At 37.0% G+C, this 20,210-nt stretch overlaps 3 protein-coding genes across 6 annotated transcripts; all 3 read left to right on the top strand.

The window, feature by feature from the left end:
• The first annotated feature begins 192 nt into the window (after positions 1-192).
• On the top strand, positions 193-14,737 carry si:dkey-119f1.1 (uncharacterized protein LOC557127 homolog). Of its 4 annotated transcripts, none has more exons than XM_041976143.1 (27): positions 193-228; positions 606-769; positions 976-1,111; positions 1,473-1,578; positions 1,831-1,967; positions 2,084-2,145; positions 3,001-3,081; positions 3,624-3,725; positions 3,844-3,963; positions 4,090-4,188; positions 4,440-4,586; positions 5,026-5,114; positions 5,228-5,392; positions 5,843-6,021; positions 6,292-6,493; positions 6,683-6,797; positions 7,833-7,993; positions 8,457-8,592; positions 8,908-8,988; positions 9,121-9,291; positions 11,493-11,630; positions 11,842-11,987; positions 12,154-12,279; positions 12,405-12,510; positions 12,810-12,962; positions 13,138-13,235; positions 14,420-14,737. In XM_041976143.1, exons 2-27 carry the CDS (start codon positions 641-643, stop codon positions 14,514-14,516), a joined length of 3,282 nt encoding a protein of 1,093 aa, XP_041832077.1. In that variant the 5' UTR covers positions 193-228; positions 606-640; the 3' UTR covers positions 14,517-14,737. The 4 variants fall into 4 exon arrangements, with proteins under 4 accessions (XP_041832077.1, XP_041832076.1, XP_041832075.1 ...); XM_041976142.1 differs by having other exon boundaries at positions 199-263; XM_041976141.1 differs by lacking the exon at positions 193-228 and adding an exon at positions 287-445.
• Positions 14,738-15,210: 473 nt separating this feature from the next.
• LOC121633802 (uncharacterized protein C1orf115-like) lies at positions 15,211-17,816 on the top strand. The gene is made up of 2 exons (XM_041976058.1): positions 15,211-15,606; positions 16,799-17,816. Exons 1-2 carry the CDS (start codon positions 15,301-15,303, stop codon positions 16,934-16,936), a joined length of 444 nt encoding a protein of 147 aa, XP_041831992.1. The 5' UTR covers positions 15,211-15,300; the 3' UTR covers positions 16,937-17,816.
• Positions 17,817-18,033: 217 nt separating this feature from the next.
• tmem18 (transmembrane protein 18) lies at positions 18,034-19,958 on the top strand. Its single transcript, XM_041975003.1, has 5 exons — positions 18,034-18,215; positions 18,421-18,538; positions 19,056-19,110; positions 19,218-19,311; positions 19,405-19,958. The coding sequence occupies exons 1-5, from the start codon at positions 18,117-18,119 to the stop codon at positions 19,501-19,503; spliced, it is 465 nt and encodes a 154-aa protein (XP_041830937.1). The 5' UTR covers positions 18,034-18,116; the 3' UTR covers positions 19,504-19,958.
• The last annotated feature ends 252 nt before the right edge of the window (positions 19,959-20,210 follow it).

The raw sequence follows: 20,210 nt of genomic DNA, 5'->3' as shown, positions 1-20,210 counted from the left end.
AAACATGATATGAAACCAAAGAAATTGTAGAGCAAGGCTACTCATTTCATTTCATTCATTTATCTTAAGGCCAATGATCGACTGACTTATTGACATTTCAAAAAAATCTACATAAAAAATTATCTTTCCCCTGTTTTTCATTTCAACATAAACTTCAGCTGTTTTCTGAACGATCTCGCTTATTCACGCGAGACTCGGGAAAATAGCGCGAATTAGATGCCGAATCTGGTAGGTGGTCTTTCACATCAGGGTCTATAACCGAGGTAAGGTAGTACCTGTTACAAGTTATCACGCGAACCCTTTCAGGTGCTGTTACGGGTGCGAAACAAACAGAAGGTACTCGTCAGTTCTTTGAGAAGATAGTTTAGTAACTAACGTTAGTTAGCCAGCTAGGCTAGTTCTGTGATTCGGCTAACTTCATGTAAAGTTAGTGTCAGTTGTTGAGGTAAAGTCATATTTAGCTTGGAACCGGGGTGACGTCGGTTCTTATTACCATTACTAATGATAGAACGACCGGCAAATGTGACATTATGGTTGTAGATTCGCCACTAAAAGTTAAACGAAAAACCTGGCTTTATGCTAACAAAAGGAGTTGTTTCTTTCAGTTTCGTTTGCTCGCTAGAGAAGTTGGATACCCAAGATGTCTAAACGGAGAAGCGCCGCTGGCAATGAAAACCCAAACAAACGCCTAAAATCTGCGGCGAGGACTGAAGAGGAGGAGGCAAATATTGATGATTGTGACCAGGGAGATCCTACTCAGAACCAACGGGTATGTAATGTCCTGTGTGTGTGTGTGTGTGTGTGTGTGTGTGTGTGTGTGTGTGGGTGGGTGGGGGGTCTACAGCTACATCTTATTTCGTCATTCCTTTCCTATCCTATCAGTTAATTCTTTGAAAATGAGAACGATAAACTCGGAAGGACTATTTATTATATTGTGTCTCCCACAAAAAGTAACGACATAAATCGTTTGTTTAGTTCCAGTGTGCCAGCGATGTGGTTAGTGACGCAGGGATTGTGGAAAGCATCACACTGAAGAATTTCATGTGCCACTCATTGCTTGGTCCTTTTGCATTTTGTCCCAATGTCAACTTTGTTGTTGGCAACAATGGAAGTAAGTATACCTTCTTAACTGCCATAATACCAATAAGGGAGAGAATCTATCACTTATTTTAGTTTGTGCTTCATGCTACCTCTTAAACACATTTTGCTTGGTTTTTATTAATGTCATGTTCTCACTGCAAATGTCCATCTTTAATTGACTTGATCATTATTTGACTTCCTGTGTGTAGCCTTGTTGTTATTGCACCTGTGATCAATATAAAGCTAACCTTTATGTTGAAACTTGTGAATTGTGAGTGTGTCTGTAAAGTTCCTTTATGTAGACTTGTTATTTCTTTGTAGTATGTTCCATAAACTTTTGTTTCAAAAGATGTCTGAAATACTTTTCTCTGTTTACAAACTGCTTGTTACAGGTGGAAAGAGTGCCATTCTCACAGCTCTCATAGTTGCCTTAGGTGGAAATGCACAGGCTACAAATAGAGGATCATCCCTCAAGGGGTTTGTGAAAGAAGGAGAAAGGTAAATTTTGAATCTTTTTGCCATGTACTGTCTGAGACTAGATGTAGTTGTCTTGCCAGACATATTTTGCCCCCTTTTTTCCTTCTAGTTGGCCTTTCAAAAACCATGGCTTATTGCTGACTTGTTATGAATTTTGAATGTATCTAAAAATCCCATAATGCTTGATTATTGACTCGTTTTTACTAAAAGTAAAATCACATTTTAATAATTAATTTGACTTTATAGATTTACAGTGTATTTCTGTTTCCTCAGTGCAGCTGACGTATCGGTCACCCTGCGTAACAAAGGGAGGGACGCTTACAAACCTGAGGTGTATGGTCCCATTATCATTATAGACCTAAGGATAACACGAGAGGGGCTAAGAACATATAAACTGAGAAGTAAATCAGGTACAACTCCAAAGATCTGGATTTATGTCTTTTGGGTTAAAGGGATGCCTGCCATTGCTTGGTACATTTAAGACACACACTATAGTTGCATTAATAAACTTTTTATCTTGTGATAGGTCAGGTTATCTCAACCAAAAAGGAAGAGCTCCTTTCCATTCTGGACAATTACAATATCCAGGTATGAGACTTTTGGGTATTTTCTACAAACTTTGGATGAATTCAGTGTTGTTTAAACCGGAGTCACATAAAATCTTATTTCACATACATGTATAGTTTTTTTTTAAAACTGTTCCTTAACCCACAAAAATTATAACAACTTAAACCATTTATAAATACATTATTTAAGGAATGTTATTTAAGGCAAACATGTAATGTAGCCTTATCAAATAGCACAGTTTGCCAGGCTGAGAGCACTTCATTTCTCATGTTTTTTTGTCTTTTGTTTTGTTTTTTGTTTTTCTTTTCTTTAATTTTCTTTTCTTCATGCACCACCATTTTTTATATATATATATTTTTCTTTTACATCTGTTATCTTTTCTATTTTTGACCTGGATATCTGTTAAATGTGTACTGTATATAGTGTTTTTGCATCTCACAGTTCAATCTTACTCTTTCTTTTGTCGCTGTCATTTTATGGTGCTGTTGCTAAGAAAGTACGAAAATGTATACATCACATTTGGCAGTTAAAAACACGGACACCACCGCATGCACAAATCTGCCCTGCTACAGACGAAGTTTCATGTTAATTATAAAATAACAGGGTCAGTCATTGCACATAAAAGCACAGAACCATTCAAACAATATAATTTACATTTGTAACGTCTAAAAAAAAAAAAAAAAATCGTAATTCTGAAGGCATGGCTAGTTTTATTTTGCTGTGACGGTGGACCACTATCATTTATGTAACAGAAACCCTGACGTTGGTTGTTCATGCAAACCTTTTGAAGTGACAGATGATCCATTATGAAAGACTACCGGTGAAGAATAGAGGAAAATTTTCAGATGCTTATAACAGATCTTTTGTCTTCCAAAGGTCAACAATCCTGTATCAATTCTGACTCAGGAGATGAGCAAATACTTTCTACACTCAAAAGGAGAAGGGGACAAGTATAAGGTTTGTTTAAAATACGGCACTAACCATACACTTCACCAGCTTAAAATACCTCACTTGCTGCATGGATTACATTACACTTTTTTTTTTTACCAGTCCAAATCTGTTGCAAGTTGACTGAGACATGCTCATTTCTGTAGTCCTATTTGTTCTCCATTATTACCCAAACACGTTTAAATAAGTCAGCTTTTGGTAAAATATCTTGACAACGTTTGTGGACTTTGTTAAAGTGCTTTCACAATGTTACTGAGTTACGTGGGAAATGGATTGCCATAAATCAGACACAAACATTCTAACTTCTCATCCAGGGCTGAGGGAGGATTTTGGTTCATGATCAGATATGTACAAATCTGTTGTGCTCCTAACAGCCCATCTATATATGATGGGTTTTAAGTAATTTTGTTAAGTTATCCTGAGGTAGTTCACATAGAAAACATAAAGCACTACAGTAACAGATATCAAAGAGGTGGTACAGGGCTGTAGACCCTTTGTCTTCTTGAAATGTATTTCTTTTCCTGCAGTGCTTTTTTTTCTCATCATTACAGTTTTTTATGAAAGCTACCCAACTGGAGCAGATGAGAGAGGACTTTGTTTACATCAAAACCACCAAGCACGTAACAGAGGATAAAGTTGAGCAACACAGTGAAGTATGAATTAGTTTCACTTACAAAGTACAATAATACTGTCATTTTCACAATTTAGCCTTTAACAGCTCACTAGCACCTATGCTTTGTAGAAACTAGGATGATTATGTTACTTTTACAGTGTTTGAAAGAACTAAAGCGGAAATACTTGGAGACAGAGGACCGTTACAAAAGCCTTGCATCACTTGATGAAATGCACACCAAGCTGGAAGAGTTACAGAAACAAATGGCTTGGGCTTTGGTGAGAATGCCTTTAGAGTGTATAGAATACCATGCTTCACATTCACTTTGGCCCTGAGACTGGGCTAGTGCAATATATGATAGGAAGGTATTTTAAATTCTATTTAATGGGAATTAAATGTTGCAGGTGGCTGAGATGGAAAAGGGCTTGGAGCCGATGAAGGAGAAGCTGCAATTAGACAAACGTTCCACAGAGAAATATGATGAGAAGGTGGACGAATGGAAGGTGTGGCACATCTGGGATATTTCTATAACAGTTTTTACTTTTTTTTCAACTCACCTGCGAATATTTATTATTGTTTGTTTTTTAGCATGTGATTTTATTTCTGGAATGGTATTTTTATTAAATAGTTACAGCTTTTTTTTAGATGGCTTTCATCCCAATTTAGGACTTGTTTATGCAAAGCTCTGTTATAGCCACTAATATCATAACCTATACTCCAGTATTGAAATACCTTTTCTCATGTCATTATGCAGAATAAGGTGGACCAAGCAGAAAAGAAGTATAAGCAGATTCAGGAACAACTGGAGGGACTCACCCAGCAAGTTCAAGATCTTCAGCCTAAATGTGCTGAGCTCAAGGCTGAGTCCCAGAAACGTAACAGCCTTGTCAAAGCCAGAGAGGTCAGAGTTCAGCCAATATATTAGCCACATGATTGTGTTCTGTCTTTTTTGAGTGCATATATCTCACAAAAATGCAAATGCAATGTGTCAAGCTCACCTTAGCTTTGTAGACAAACTGCATACCTGTTGTCACAGGTCCTGGCTCAGCAATTCAGGAGAAAGTTTTTTAAAGTTGCTTTAACATTACCAACTATTCCCTCAAACTTTGGGGTTTTATCTATTTTAATAAAGTGGTTTATACCAGAGAACAAAAAAATGTGAACCCCTGTTTGATATGACATGCAGTGATCAATCAGTATTTTTGTTTTTGGTGATGTACAGCATGGCATATATCCTGCTTTCTATACATTGTTTTACATTGTCCTTGTCACTGTGATGCTTGTAATGCAACTATCTAAATGGAAAATATTTTTACTCTTTCTTTACATGTGGTCGGCAGGTTACTGTACACACATGCAGAGCTAGCATTAGAGACCTGGAAAAGGACAAAGCACAGCTGTCCTCTAGGATAAATGATCTGAAAATAAGGTGAGGAGTCTTATTCGGTTTTCATCTCTTCTGCTTTCCGTGCAAGTATAGAATTTACTGACTTTGTGTTGACTTTTCTGTCCCATTTCTTTATGTCTTATTCTTCCCTCTAGCATCAGCCAAACAACAGGTGCAGAGAGCCAGGCAAGAGCAGAACGTGTGGAGCAGATCCAAACTGAGCTGGAAAACCTGAAACATCAGATTTCCACTCTAGGACAGCAGATTAACCAGTATGAACATGCCAGTAACCGTGCCAAAGAAGAGCAAGATAAGATAAAGTAAGAAATGAACACTTCTTAAGGAAGATAAATCCCGCATTCATAACTATTAGGTTTATGTGCCTGGGTAGCTTTTACAAATGTTTGCCTTCCCTGACACAAGTACATTCCAAAGAGATGGAATAAATAAATTGGTGTATTTTGAAAAAAAATTGATATAATTTTTAAAATATTTTTTATGAGCATCTAACTTTATTTCTTCCTGGTCTGCTACATATGTAAATACAATAGAACTGTGGATTCCCTGGTCTTCAAATCTACAAAGTCTTCTCATTAAGCACTGAAGAATGGCTTTTCTAATCCAGCCTTTGGTATCAAATTGACTTTCCATTGGCCCTGAACAAATATAGTTAAGAAAGAATTAATATTTTCATGCTTGTCAAGACTACAAATATATAAGATAGTTATAGCTTTTATTATGATGAAACTGTCCCCTTCATCTGTGCCCAGGAGAGAGTATGTGATCTTCAAGAGGTCCATTGACGCTAACAAAAGGAACCTCAATACTATGGAGAAAAGTCGTTCAAATCGACTTCAGCGTTTTGGAGAGCACATGCCTGCACTGCTCAGTGCCATCCAGGATGCTCACAGAAAGGGCCAGTTCAAGCACAGACCCAGAGGACCTCTTGGTAAGATGTGATACTTACTTGTTCCCAAATGTAAATTTCTGTGGCACACAAGCTTTCACTCCAGTGCTAGCTGTTTGATTAATAAAAATTATACAGCATGATTAAAATCTTCATACAAAACACCTAATAAATATGATGTAAAATGTGTTGTTCTTTCTGTTGAAAGCTAATGTTACACCTAGACTCCTGTACCAGAAGCCAAACAAAGGTGCATCATACATGACAAAAATCCCTCTGATTCCTCTTGTTATGTGTACTTCCTGTCTGTAGGACACCTTATTTGTCTGAAGGACCCGGAGCAGGCCCTTGCTGTAGAAGTATGCCTTAAGGGCCAGCTACAGGCCTTCACATGCGACAACTATGAGGATGAAAAGGTTCTGCAGGGCCTCATGGCCAGAGTGTGTTTGGGAGGTCGTAGGCCTACCATCATCACCAGCCCTTTCCTGCCACATGTCCATGACACACGAAAGAGGTAAAACAGCTAAATAATATACAAGATACACAAACCTATGTTTGCGTTTTATTAGTAAAATGATTCACATCTTTTAAGACCACCTTCAAAGTAAAGGGAAAGTAAGATAACAAGTTTATTTAGGAAGGAGTTTAACATTACAGAAATTGCTAAAATGAGGCTTTTTATTAATTTGTTCTGTTGTTTCAGGGCCGTGAATCATCCTCAATACCCTTCTGTGCTTCAATCTCTGGAAATTGAAGACCCAGTTGTGGCTAACTGCCTCATAGATCAAAAGAGCATAGAGAGTATTCTGCTCATCAAGGTAATAAACTGTGTTTTTACAGGAAAAGTCCCTGTGTCGTAAAATGCTTTATGTAACATTGGGTTCAAAACCAAACTATCAGCATACACTCCTTAGATGATGTGTACATTAAGTTTCTTGTTGGGTTCTGGGAAATGCCACCTAAGTTAAAGATCTGGTGCGTCAGTCCCACTTCAAGCCAACGAACAAATAAACTTCTCTCAAAGGGCTTGGTCCGTTTATGCAAATTTCATGCCAGTGGCTAAAGTTTGTAGCATTTCCAAAGGTTAATTTGTATTTTTACAGTGTCATGTAGTACATGCATGTAATACGAATTACTTTTAAATCAGATAAGTTCAGTTTTAGTTGTATTTCATCAATTCACAGCAAGGTCATCAAGGCACTTTACAATTGATTCAAGGCAACTCATTGTAATCCAGTTAAAACAAATACACATTAGACAAATGTATAATGACTTTATACAAGCCAGTTAATAAATAGAAAAAATGCATAGGAAAAACACTGAATATGTATTCATTTTCCACTTTTACCACATTCAGATGCTTAAAAAGTGCAAATAAGAAAAAGCAAGAAAAGCTTGAATATTGTAATAATGTTGTTGGTGTGCGTTTTCTTCTCAGATATAAAATCATGAAATGCTATTTTTGTTGGGTCCTGCAACATTGTTATATGTTACTGCTTAACATTTTTAGCAATCGATGTGAGTGTCAGCAAATTCACATGTAACCCTATTCACGAGCTGTAATTTTATTTTACAACCATGGTGTTTCATCCCACAACTGTAAGGGTTGTCTAAAAGCAAAAAACTGGCAAACTTTGCTGTGGGGCTTTAACTCTTTCACTGACCTCTAGAAAATTTTTAAATTCTGATTACAATAAGTCAACAGTGCAAGTTAATCCATGATTTTGTTTTATTGGTATTGTTAGTCATATGACCAGTCTCGAAATCTTGTAACCTGACAGTTTTTCTTGTTAAACTCTGATGTATTAACAGGGATTTTCTTTGTGTGTGTGTGTGTGTGTGTGTGTGTATAGAATCGCACAGAGGCTCGAAAAGTGATGCAAGGAAGAAGTCCTCCTCAGAACTGTTATCAGGCCTTCTCTAAGGATGGTGATCAGATCTACAGTAACCGTAGTTACAGTGCTGATCAAACCAGACCAAAATATCTGTCTGGAGATGTTGAGGAGGAAATCAGGTGAGTATTTTCTATTTTGTTTGGTTTTAACTATTGTCAAGTTTGAAAAATGTATACTTTTCTGTATACAATATTTAAATGAATCTTTATTTGAATAGTACTAATTCACAAAGTCATCTTAAAGCACTTTTAAAGATGCAGTCCAATTCCATCAAAATAATTATTGTCCATCATATGATCCACATTAGTCCAATTTATAATAACTTATAACAATTTATAATAATTTATAATAATTGTGTGTATAATAACTGTATAAGGCAGTTCATAACAAATGATTGCATCGTTAAGGAACAACATTGGTCACACCCAGGGTTGTGTTTGAAATATAATGAAATCTAAACAATGATTGAAGTAGTTTGACTATGTGAATGTACACATAAAGCTGCACTTTTGTCCCCTTTTTTAATGTTCTCACTGTCACTCTGTTGTCTTTTCTCTCTGGTTCCTCTCATTACTCCGTCAGGCACTTACAGAGGGAGCTGCAGAACCAGGAAGCTCAGGAAGCTCGTTTCCAGCAACAGATGAGGAAGCTGGATGAAGACATTAAACAGAATGAAGGACTACTGAGACGAGCTTATATAGACCAAAAGACAGCTAAAGTAAATGTCCTTCATATTTACTCACTTATGTCTAAAATGAATGCAAATAATAAACTTTATATCAGATAGGTTTTTATTCCACTTTGAGAAAAATAGTCTATAACCTAATTGTTGATCAGATTAATATTTTTCAAATAGCTTTTGTATTTTACATTATGTGAATTTATTAAAGACTTTATTTAAAAAAATAAACAGATAACCCTTTCAGTTTAAAGAATTTTAATACAATAAAGAGACTCCTGTACAACATGTCTCAAAAAATTTTACTCTGATGTAAAACTAATTTTTAAAATGAAATTGATGTATTTATTCCAGAGCAAGGCCACAAAATTGGAGCTTGAGCTGACAGATTTACAGAATGTGGAAGAGCCTCAGTCAGAAGACCTCAGGCCACTGGTTTGTACAGATGTGTTTTCCTATGTACACAAGAAACCACTGTAATTAAATGAAGTATATGTACATATGAGAAATGTGGACCTCTGTAATCAGTAAACTGGTCTGATAGACTGTTATTGTGATATGACACAGGAGGAGGAGCTGCAAGAGGTTGTTGCAAAGATTTCAACTAAGCGTACAGAGTACGAGGAAGCAAAAACCCAACTGGCAAGCCTCAAAGCAGACTACGAAAAAGCAGAGCAGGAATACAAGCAGCACAAAGAAAAAATCAACACCATTGTTGAAGAGGCTGATTCAATCAAGGTAATGCAGTTATTCATGCAATAAATTTACTGGGGGAAAAAAGGTAAAAATTCTTAATGGTAAGTGAGATGGAGCGTTAATCCCACATACTTTAAATGCACTACAGAGCTTTTGCAAGGCTCCCAGTGATGCACCTCCTGTTGACGGATAATTCAACATCCAGATGTACCTGTACTGTGAGATCTCTCCAGCCAGCAAAAGAAAATCTTATCTCGACTCTTGTTCTGTCCTATTCTCTTTTTCTTTTCTATCTCTGATAATGTCTTGCATTTCTTTGCTGAATCAGTTTAGGATGCGCAATCAAAACAGCTGGTGTGTTTATATCTGTTTGCTAGCGTGTGAAGCGTAACCTGGCTGCAGTGTCACGTGGCATTCTCGTATGAAAAAGTTGTATAGTAGGGTTTCGGGGCGCTGCTGGGCAGCAACGGCTCCAGATATGCGCATGATAGATGTGACTGTGTCATCAAACTTGTCTGGAACGCGGAGTTTTAAGGTCTGCAAGTTATGTAATGCATCTTTAAATATATACAAATACTAGATATTGATTGTAGATACTGCAAATGCTCTTGAAAAAAGCAGTCTGTTAAAGAGATGCGGACCTGAGTAAGAAGCATCCAAAATGCAAATAAATTTGCCTACGACTTTCCTGTTATATAAATAAAGGCCAGGCCAAATATTTTGTCATCTGAAAACTCGTTTAACTAGGTTAATTCTCTAGGTAAATGACTTATTTCAAGTTATTTATAGGCTTTTTTCCAAAGCATCGGAATCATCCACCACTGGGCTTATCAATGCCTGTATCAGTTTGAGTCGAGAGGTGCTTGCCAGCTCACTGACTAGAAGTAAACTATGTCAGACATGCATGACTCTTTGTTAAGGAAGAGGCGATCCAGATTATGGGTACATTTCATTGAGAAACATAAAAATAGCACAAGCACTAATTTCTGAATGGGTTCGATGCAGCGGTCAACTGAAATTTCTACTTCCGCTCCTGAGTGTGTGCTTGTAACTTTCCACGCTGGCACTAACTATCAAGATGGCGAGCTTTTATACAAGGTGCCTTCAAGATTCCGCAAAGATATCCATTACTGATCTTCATCAGCTGGTTCAGACTGGGAGCTCTGCCTTTCTAGAGCAAATGCAAGAAAGGATACAAGATGTACATTTCCTCATATATTGATAACTACTAAGATATGTTGGCTGGGCCCTTCCTCTGCCACCTTCTGGGCGGGTCCGGGGTCGTCTTGGTAGTGGGGTGGCTGTGATTTGTGCTCCAGTACTGCTGCTGGTCGCCCAGGTCTCTGGGCCACCCCAGTCTGCCTCTAACCTTTGTAGAGGCGTGGTGGCATTTGCGCGATCACACTCACCTTTGAGTCCTCATATATGAGTCCTCTGCACGCTGACACACACACTGCATTGACCTGTGGGTTTACACACTAAGCTACTCTCGTTTAGCTTTTGTTTTTTGTGTCGCCTCTGTTCAGGTCCAGCAATATAATGGAAATTATGTGATTCTAAAAAAGAAATAAGAATTTAAACAAAAAAATCTGATTATCAAGAGGAGACTTATACCCATAAAGTTCCCCATGGCAAAGCAAAATTTGGCACAACACAGCAGCCAGACCATCATTCTGCTTGCTAGGATGCTGGACAAGACAAGTTTAAAAAGAAAAAAAAAAGCCAGATGTTGTAACAATGACTTGTTAATTTATTCATGTGGTGAATTTGTTTCTGGTTAAAGTAGCAGTATTACATTAATAAACGTCACAATATAGTGGTTAGTGTTTAATTTATTGCATTCTTTGTTGACTTCATGTAAGTTTTTATATTAAGTGACGTATTATTTTCCCTTTTTCATATCAGAGCTGTAGTTTTGGCATCCATATTAGTTTTGTTTTTTTTTTTTTTTTTTTTTTTTTTTTTTTGCTTGATGAGGGAATCTGTAAAGAACCAGATCAGTAGACAGAATTTATAATGACAGTCATAGCAAACTTAAACTTATATATATCTCAGTCATTTAGCAGTTCTCTGTCAGAGCATAGGTGACAAACTCCTGCAGGTTTTTGTTGTTTCCCTTCCCCAGTGGCCCTTGAGGACTGGAGTTTGACACCCCTGGTCTAGAGATATCAGCATCAACCATTGTGTGTTGGCTTCTGGGTGAAGTTCACCAGGTTACTTATTGTCTTTTTGTCACATTACAGGAGGAACTGAGTAAAAGTGACCAGGAGGTGATGAAGTCCAAACATCACAAGAAACATTACGATGACAAACGCAGTGCCCATCTCCGCAATATACAGACTCTTGAAGACCAGCTAAAAAGCAAAGAGGAGGAAATAAAGGTATGTCTAATTATGCTCTGAAAGATGTAATTGATATAAACATATTTTTCCCATCAGAGAAATGTGTTTTTATTTATTCTTTTAGTTGAAGTTACTACCTGAGCACTGCTTAGTTTAACAGGTAGTTATTGAAATATCTGCTCATTTGTTGATGCTGGGCTTGAATATCTTACAGTTTGAAATTAAGAGTTCCTTTAACTTTTCGATTCAGACATCTGTGGCCAAGGCTACTAAAATCTGTCCAGAACGTATTGACGTCCGTCGCACAGCCAAGACTCTGGACACTGAGATCACTCGCCTCAAAGTGAAGATCTCTACCCAGCAGGAGCAACAAGGGGACCGCGAGGAGATTGTGAAGTATGTTACTTGGATTCTTGCATCAGTAGACTGGCATGTATCACACTATTTTCTCAGATGGCACCAAGACACATAGCCATGTGAATGTTTTTCAAATATCACACTTCCACCACACCAAATATTAGCAGAGAGTTTTACTTTGTTCACTTCATCTCATTATATTAAGGCAGTACCATGACGCCATGGAGAACTACAAGAACATGTCGCATCAAATGAAGAACCTCAACAGCTTCATAAAATGCATGGACAGTGTGATGAACCACAGACTTCAAGTTTACGCCGACTTAAGGAGGCAAGTGGTGAATCTTTACCTGATTTAGCAGTGATGTTCTATGTGTGTGTGTCATTTTCTCTTTTAGGCACTCTGTTCTGCTGACATTATCTAAATATTTTATTTATTTATTTATTTTCTCTTAGGTTCCTCTCGGCCCGCTGTAAATACTACTTTAATAGCATGCTTGCTCAGAGAGGTTACAGCGGAAGTATGATATTTGACCACAAGAATGAAACCCTCTCCATCTCAGTAAGAATACTGACTCTCCGGAGTGCACTACAGACTCAGTTTTTTATTCTTAATGTACTAAATTTAAGTAAGTAGTAAGTTTCTACTCTTTATATAAAAATGGAGCTATAAAGAGTTTCTTCTTGGCAGGAGTTCTTAAAAATTATTGTGAAAGGTAGTTAATTGTATATAAAATTTGGTTTCCCTGCTGTTCATGAGGTCTTTTCACTCATAATACATATTTTCAAGCACAAATTTCATGTTCAAAACTGCAATTAATCTCTTATTTTTTTTCCCTTCTTTTTCTTTATCCTGTTTAGGTCCAACCAGGCCAAGAAAGCAATGCTGACATAAGCGACATGCGTTCCTTGTCTGGAGGCGAACGGTCATTCTCCACCGTTTGCTTTGTCCTCTCTCTTTGGGCCATCACAGAGGCGCCTTTCCGCTGTCTTGACGAGTTTGATGTTTACATGGTAACAAGACAAAGTTTCCTTGACTTTGGAGTTTGGATGCATATGTGTGCTAAAGGCCCAAATTGCAATCTGAGATAGTCATCAGTAATAACAAATAGACTTTGGAGAGGGAAGAGGCTTTTGGGAGACAATTTATCTGTACTGTCTAACTGTCCTCTGTCCTTTGTTCTATTAGGACATGGTGAACAGGAGGATTTCTATGGACATGATGCTGAAAGTGGCTTTGGGTCAACATTATAGACAGTTTGTTTTCCTCACCCCACAGAACATGAGGTAACCCACTGACACAACTTCTTGCTGTTTGTGTATGTATGTTTACCAAAGTATTTAGACCACCCAGATGTGGTAATGTGATTTCATGAAGTAAACCATTCAGGGCTAAAGGCTGTGTGACTCTACTGTGCTGTTTGGTGTCTTCTAAGAGCTGTAATCCCAGAGAGATGTTGCCCTTCTTTAATTCTAAGATGCATCTTGTTGTGGACCTAAATGTTTCTGCATTGATGGAGGGGCAAGACATTTTCAGCCTACACAAAATGACAGTATACAGTAGTTTGTTTGTTTTGGGGGTTTTTTCTGAATTCTGGCAGACATAGTTGTACAGTTACTTTACTGCCATAAAAACCAAAGCAGTACATGAAGTAGCTCAAATGTTATGCTAACATTACTGTTAAGGATGCTATGGCAGGGGACTAAAGAGCAATGGGTTATTAAAAACATGACAAATGGGGGTATTTAGACACACACAGGATGTTATAAACTTCCCAGAAAGCATGAACAAACTAGCAAACTTCCCTTGCCGTATAAAATCTACCTTTAATAAAACAGTTAGAAATAAAACAACAAGAGAAACAAAAGTAAATATTTTTACTGGAACCTAATGTTTGCACCTTGCACAGAAAGCCTGATTAATCAATCGAGCTCACCCACACACTTCACCAAATCACCAAACCTTCAGCAACTTTTATGGTTAAAACTATGAGGTTATTAGGTCATAGAGAACCCTGAGCTTGATCAGCCACTGAAGACATTTGGAGCTGTGACCACATCAGAAATGTCACTTTACAGAAACAGCTATAACTACACCCTACAGAGTCATTAAAGCTGAGGCACAGAATTAGATGCGTAAATCAAGTAGCGTAGGTATATACGTGATTTGTCAACATGGTTTCATTAAAAAAATAAAACCATGGATAACATACCATCCATACCATACTTACAAACATTTGAGGTAATCAATCCATAATTATTTATTTCTAGAGCAATTTTCATAAAAAAGGTAACAGAGTGCTTTACATAGCCATGTGTTATGTGTGGTTATAGAATCATAAAGATGCACTAAATCATGCCCTGGTGTCAGAAGATTCACAGCTCTACTTTCCACACAATTGAAGAGGCTCACAACAGTGTTATTTTTGTTGCTTATTTATTTATTCTCTCTCTCTCTCTCTCTCTCTCAGTTCTCTTCCAGAGTCCAATTTCATCCGCATCCTCCGTCTCAAAGATCCAGAGCGTGACAAAAACGACTCTCAAAGACGACAAAATGAGGATCAGTAATATTGCTATAATTTACCACTTCATTCAGGCCGTAAGACTGCAGAAAACACAGATGGCCGTTTGTTTTTTCATATTGAATTTGTTCGTTCAGATGTTTTTTACTTCCCCTTTCAGGACGGGACTTTTTCATTTGTTAAGTTCATTTATTACTTGTTAAAAGTCTCGTTCTGTTTTAATAAAACATTTGCAAGAAATAAATGGCGATGTTGTGCCAAAGAAGGTGTTCTGGGATTTTTACAACTTATAATGTATTTGATCACATTTCACATGCTTGAGTTGAAAACAGTTCCAACTACAAGTGCTTTTTTTTTTCTTTCTCTTCCATTAATTTTTAAAGGCGTTCATAGACCCTACCTCTTTTTGCAATATGTCATATCAGAAGGGGCATATCATTTCTCTAACATCATACCAAAACTACAATTTGCTGCCAGCAAATTGTCTATTTTAATGTTATGTACATTCACTTTTATACTATTTTTTTTACTTTTTATTTTACCCATAGATACAAGTGTACATTAGAGTACAGGACAGGTCTACACAACCCTCGGATGAACACTTCATTCACTAACTCACACATTCTTGAAATCCTGAGGCTTTCTAAGGTCAATCTTGTGAGGAGGAAGGATTTGCACCTTTAAGGGCTCCGTGCCAAATCCCCCACACAAATCAGACCAGTGGAATGCACTTCCACTCATGCACATAACGTCTGTTGACAACATACATGACCTCCCGAGGAAGCTGTTCCCTTTTACTGCATCTCTGAAATTCGCAACAAGAAGATAACATGAAGCCTAAATCTCTTCCATCGAGGCTGTTTGACAGGAACTCAGCAGCAGCTTCAGGTGAGACTTCAAGTGGTCGCGGTGCAAAGTATCAACGGCACGTTGACTGTGTGGATCAGCCGGAAAGACAGGATCAATCTTCCAATGATGATAGCCAACAAGTGCCTGATGGCAGCGGGCAAAATGAGAAGTGGCACAAAGAAATACATATTGCTTTTCAGCAAGAGAAGTATGAGCCACTGATGGATGATGAGGCAAAAGAAGAGAAAAAGAGAAGGAAGAAAGAAAGCTACAAAAAAGTCAAGAAGGTTGGTTTTTATTCATTACTAAAATCCTTTATATTACAATCTACTGGAACTCCTTTCAATTACATTTTCTGTTTTTTTACAGCTCCTCATTAATTATGAAACTATTTGACCAACAAGCAGACATTTGAAGTCTCCTAAGATGTCAATTTTTTGCATTTATCTACACAAATCTGTTTACCTTACCTTATATACCTTATAATACCATATATCACAGGTGCATTTTATTACGGTAACACCACTATATCTCAGTTTGTTGGCCTAAATGTTGGGCTCATGTTGACATCACCAGATCAAATCCAGAGATTATTCTCACTTAAGACCTTTTTCAGCTTTGCATGTGTGGTCTCTGTCTGCTGAGACCAAACAACTTAAAGCCCCACCCTCAATGATCAGTTAGTCCCTGGGAATATCTTTGTTATTCAGCTTGTCCCTGTTGAATATTCTTTAATCACTGAAAAATACTGTAATAATTATGGGGATATTTATGATGGATTCAGGGGTCTTTTTTTATTTGATTATATCATAATCCTTATTTACCTTTGATGTGACAAACTACATTAGGTTAGTCAGTGGCCAGACATATTTATACATAGCAGCTTTTGAAAAATACATTTTTGTTGGCCCCTTTAATGTTAATTTCCATATAATAATAATTGTGTATGGGGTTGCAGTACTTGTATGCTGCCTTCCTCTAGAGAAAGTCCCTTTTTCCTTTTATAATAAAAATAACAAAGAAAATTACATTTAAAGTTATTTATAAAGAAAATTCAAGCAATTTTTAAGCTAGTTCAACTAGTAGAAAGAGTTATATTTACCTACTATGTTGAGGAAATAGGATCTTTTTTTCTTTTTGTTAAACATGTGGCTTCCTGTTTCCGCTGCAGCCAGTCAGCCTTTTCCTGTCCAAAGCATTCAAGACAATAGTGTTCACAGGAATTTTTAATTTACATTTTAGACAGGAGGACAGTGTGCCTTTCCTCCTGCTGTGCTATTGTTCTGCAGCACCAAATATTTAGCCTTGAAATCCTTTCCTGTCTCAGATCTTAATATGATATTTTTTTAACCTGTTTACACTCAAATCACTTGGAAATCACAGACTTTGTCGTGTGGATGTTGTGCAATGAAAATGACTCAGATTTGGGAGTGTGAGAGAACAATTTTATCATCTTAAGTTATTTCTGTCTGCTTTCAGAATGTTGGAAAGGCGCTTCGCTCCACCTGGAAGTGTCTCATGCTTGGTCTTTACAATTTTGCCCTTGGTTACTCTACTCCGATCACAGTGGCTGCAGCTTTTGTCCCTGACTTTCACCCTGGCAGAAACAGAACCTGAGCTGAGCTTAGCAACATGGATCTTCTCCAGTTATTTTTTCAAGTTTTACTGTATATACCAGTAAACCACAGACTCTGACCAAAGACTTTTTTTTGTATGATCATAATGTTTGTGTTTTTGAAATAACATTTTCAAACTGTTTTTTTACATCAAGATTAAATCAGAGATGTTTGTTTTGTTGACGGGAGCTATTCTAAAGGTATGCCTTCTTTAAATAATCCTGTTTTGATTTGTCATATCTGTAGGAAAAGTAAAGATAAAAAAATAGATGATGGCTAGGTTCTGTACAAATTCCCCTGTTTTATTTCTTTTACTTTTTTAGTTTGTTTTGTTACATGTTCAAATGTCTTCTGTGGAAATGGAAACAACACACATCTGCAGAGGTATACATTGTTAATACAATTATACTATATAAATGGTTTTTTTTTTTTGCAGACCCAGTGTATTGTATATGTTGCTCTACGCTTACTGTTAATGTACTGAAATATATAGGTGCCTAATTTCACTTGTAAATTATTTTTTAATCAGACATCTAGCTGGATTGTGGATGTGTGCAGAAGGATAATTTGGGTATGTGACACCTGCAGCAGGACTGTAATGACAGGTAGTGTTAATGTGTCTGAAATAAATAAGGAAAAATATTTATGAACAGTGCACTGTTGGTTAATGACTGTAAAGGATTTGTAAAGACTGGCACAGTAAGAAGGAAGGAAGGAAACTGGGCCACTCTTTTCCACCAGAGTGGAGCAACTGAACTAGACCTACTTATCTCCAGAATATTTAATGAGACTTCTGAATTTCTGTGTAATTTTGATCATTTGTAAAGATTTTGGAAGTTGTGATGTTTGTATGTTGGTGTGTAATAAATGAGTTTGCAACACAGAAAGAAAATTTTTGGTTTTCCTTTGAAGTGTTGAACAGCCTAAAAAAAGAAAAGAAAATGAAAACAATAAAATTATTCAACCTTAATTATATTTAAATTTAGTTTTACATGTTTATTAGGTGTGTACATGCTTTGCTTTTCATTAAGTTTTCTCAATGAGTGACTTTACCCTTGGAGACAAACGATTGGTCGTCTCTCTGACGTCACATGCTAGCTTCTTCCGCATTTCTGTCTTGTTTACATGACGTTTAGCTTAGCTTAGCTTAGCTTAAAACCGTATGGTCAGTTTGGTGTTCTATGAAGATGACTGACCAGAAAGCAGAGAATATCAGCTCGATCCCCATCGACGGCTTTAGTAATTTAAGAATAACGTCGATATGGACCTTTATCATGTCTGTAAGTGAAAATGGCAACTTCTCGGATTTGAGGGGCTAGCAAGCTGCTAGCTAGCCTCTGAAATGAGAGAACTGAGTATCCGATTGGAGTTCTGAAGTCAGAGAAAAGTTACTGCTAAAAACACGATCGTATGAATTTGGAGGGCTTTTTTTAAATTCAGTAATCAGTGCTGCTAACAGTTGCTTGTGTCTGTTGTGGTTTGCAGGTGCAGTGGTCAGAGCCTTGGCTCATCGGGCTCTTGCTGTTTCATGTTGTGTGTTTGTTCCTGACTGTGGTAACCTGCAGGTTTTACAGAGCTCAGATCTGCCACTTCTTGCTCATTGGTACGTTCATCAGAAAACCCCTGCAATAATAAACTCAGTTAAAATAAAAACAAATAGGAATACGACCTAAATATATGTATGTTCTTTTTTTTATTATTATTATTTATTTCCAGTCATTTATTTAATTAACTAGCCTGCTGCTTAGTGTGATGTGACATTCACATCACGTTTATGTGGCTGCTACAAAACAACGCTATTACCTATATATTTTGCTGAATAGTTTAGAGCAAAAGATGCCATAAAGCTTTATTTGGTCTGTTTCTACTTGTGTCCCTGTATTATAAAATGTCAATTTCTAAGTATCATTGGCATTTTATATAATTATATATTAACTAAAAAAGTTACTTAATTAAAGCAATGTCAGCAGTAAAGGCTGAAAATTCTAGATAAAATTAAAAGTCCAATTTGTTCAATAAAAACTTAATTTTTAAGATAAATGAGCTAGTAATGGCATGATAGCAGGAAGGTGATGGCATTGTAGTGCATGTTTACCAATTGGTATTGCCTCTCTTCACAGTTGGCCTGGTTTATACTGCTGAATATCTAAATGAGTTTGCAGCCATGAACTGGAGGTAAGAAATCGGTTTATGTGTCTTTTTGCTATTATGCTTATAAAAATACATTAAAATAATAAGTACTCTATTGTCTTGGGTTTTTTTCTTTTTTTTTTCTTTTGCAGGTCTTTCTCTCAGTTTCAGTACTTTGACTCCAAGGGCATGTTCATCTCATTGGTTTACTCAATTCCTCTTCTTCTCAACGCAGTCATTATTGTGGTAAGTTTTGAACTTTTTTCCCCACCTTAGCTTTCCTTAGCTTAGTTTTCCAGGGTAAACACCTGCCAATGTTTGTGTGTTTCACTCTGACAGATGGTGTGGGTACACAGGACCTTTTCCACCATGACTGAACTAAAGACGCTTCAGCTGAAGAGAAAGGCCCGCAGAGAGAAGAGAGAGAAGACTGACTGATCTCTCTTCTTATGTCCATACATGGGCCTCATTTGGAGGAATTTCGACTCACCTCTGCTAATCCCGAATTTTGGAAAAGGAAAGCGGATTCCTTCTTGTGACTTGAAAAGAGTTGTTCATTCATGTCGATAATGTCAGGAATGGAAGATCTTTTTCTGGCAATGATTGTTGAACAATGCTGATGTTGCACTCTGTGGAGACCAAAATATATGTATTGTTTTGTAATTAAACTTGTTTTTAAGTGTGTAGAAATGCAAGATAAACTTTTTTTTTTAAACAACTTTGGAAATAAGTTTTGAAACTGTAAAATGCAAATCAACTCAAACTGTTTGATTGGGGTATGAGTCTGAGATTCAACCATTTGATTTGTTTCCATTTGTGGAAATAAATGTGTAAAGCTGAAACAGAACATGCCACAGAAATATACTATTAAAATTACTACAATTTTGAAAACATCCAGGTTTCATCCAAGTTTTTTTGCAGCTTTTTTATATGCCTACCATGAAATGATGGTGTACCACTAGTCGGCAGCATGAGCTAAATGACACAAGACATGCAGCGCTCTGTACCTTGAGGGACTTTTTCTTCAACTCACACTCCATATTTCACTTGTTATCTCTGTTGGGATTTGACAGGATGACTTACTCCAACCGCACTGCAGGTTTTATTTTATCTGCATCACTCCTTATTTGTTTTTTCAGATGAAT

This window comes from Melanotaenia boesemani, chromosome 22 (genome assembly GCF_017639745.1).
Source record: "Melanotaenia boesemani isolate fMelBoe1 chromosome 22, fMelBoe1.pri, whole genome shotgun sequence".
In the NCBI taxonomy this organism is placed as follows: Eukaryota; Metazoa; Chordata; class Actinopteri; order Atheriniformes; family Melanotaeniidae; genus Melanotaenia; species Melanotaenia boesemani.
This window is presented reverse-complemented; position numbering and strand designations above follow the sequence as displayed.

Excerpts from the sequence above, each read along its gene's own strand:
- si:dkey-119f1.1 (XM_041976143.1), top strand. The coding sequence starts at position 641 with ATGTCTAAACGGAGAAGCGCCGCTGGCAATGAAAACCCAAACAAACGC. Across the intron at positions 8,593-8,907 it reads TAGACCAAAAGACAGCTAAA|AGCAAGGCCACAAAATTGGA; the intron begins GTAAATGTCCTT and ends TATTTATTCCAG. Across the intron at positions 13,236-14,419 it reads CTCACCCCACAGAACATGAG|TTCTCTTCCAGAGTCCAATT; the intron begins GTAACCCACTGA and ends TCTCTCTCTCAG.
- LOC121633802 (XM_041976058.1), top strand. The coding sequence starts at position 15,301 with ATGAAGCCTAAATCTCTTCCATCGAGGCTGTTTGACAGGAACTCAGCA. Across the intron at positions 15,607-16,798 it reads GCTACAAAAAAGTCAAGAAG|AATGTTGGAAAGGCGCTTCG; the intron begins GTTGGTTTTTAT and ends GTCTGCTTTCAG.
- tmem18 (XM_041975003.1), top strand. The coding sequence starts at position 18,117 with ATGAAGATGACTGACCAGAAAGCAGAGAATATCAGCTCGATCCCCATC. Across the intron at positions 18,539-19,055 it reads CTGCCACTTCTTGCTCATTG|TTGGCCTGGTTTATACTGCT; the intron begins GTACGTTCATCA and ends CTCTCTTCACAG. Across the intron at positions 19,111-19,217 it reads TTTGCAGCCATGAACTGGAG|GTCTTTCTCTCAGTTTCAGT; the intron begins GTAAGAAATCGG and ends TTTCTTTTGCAG.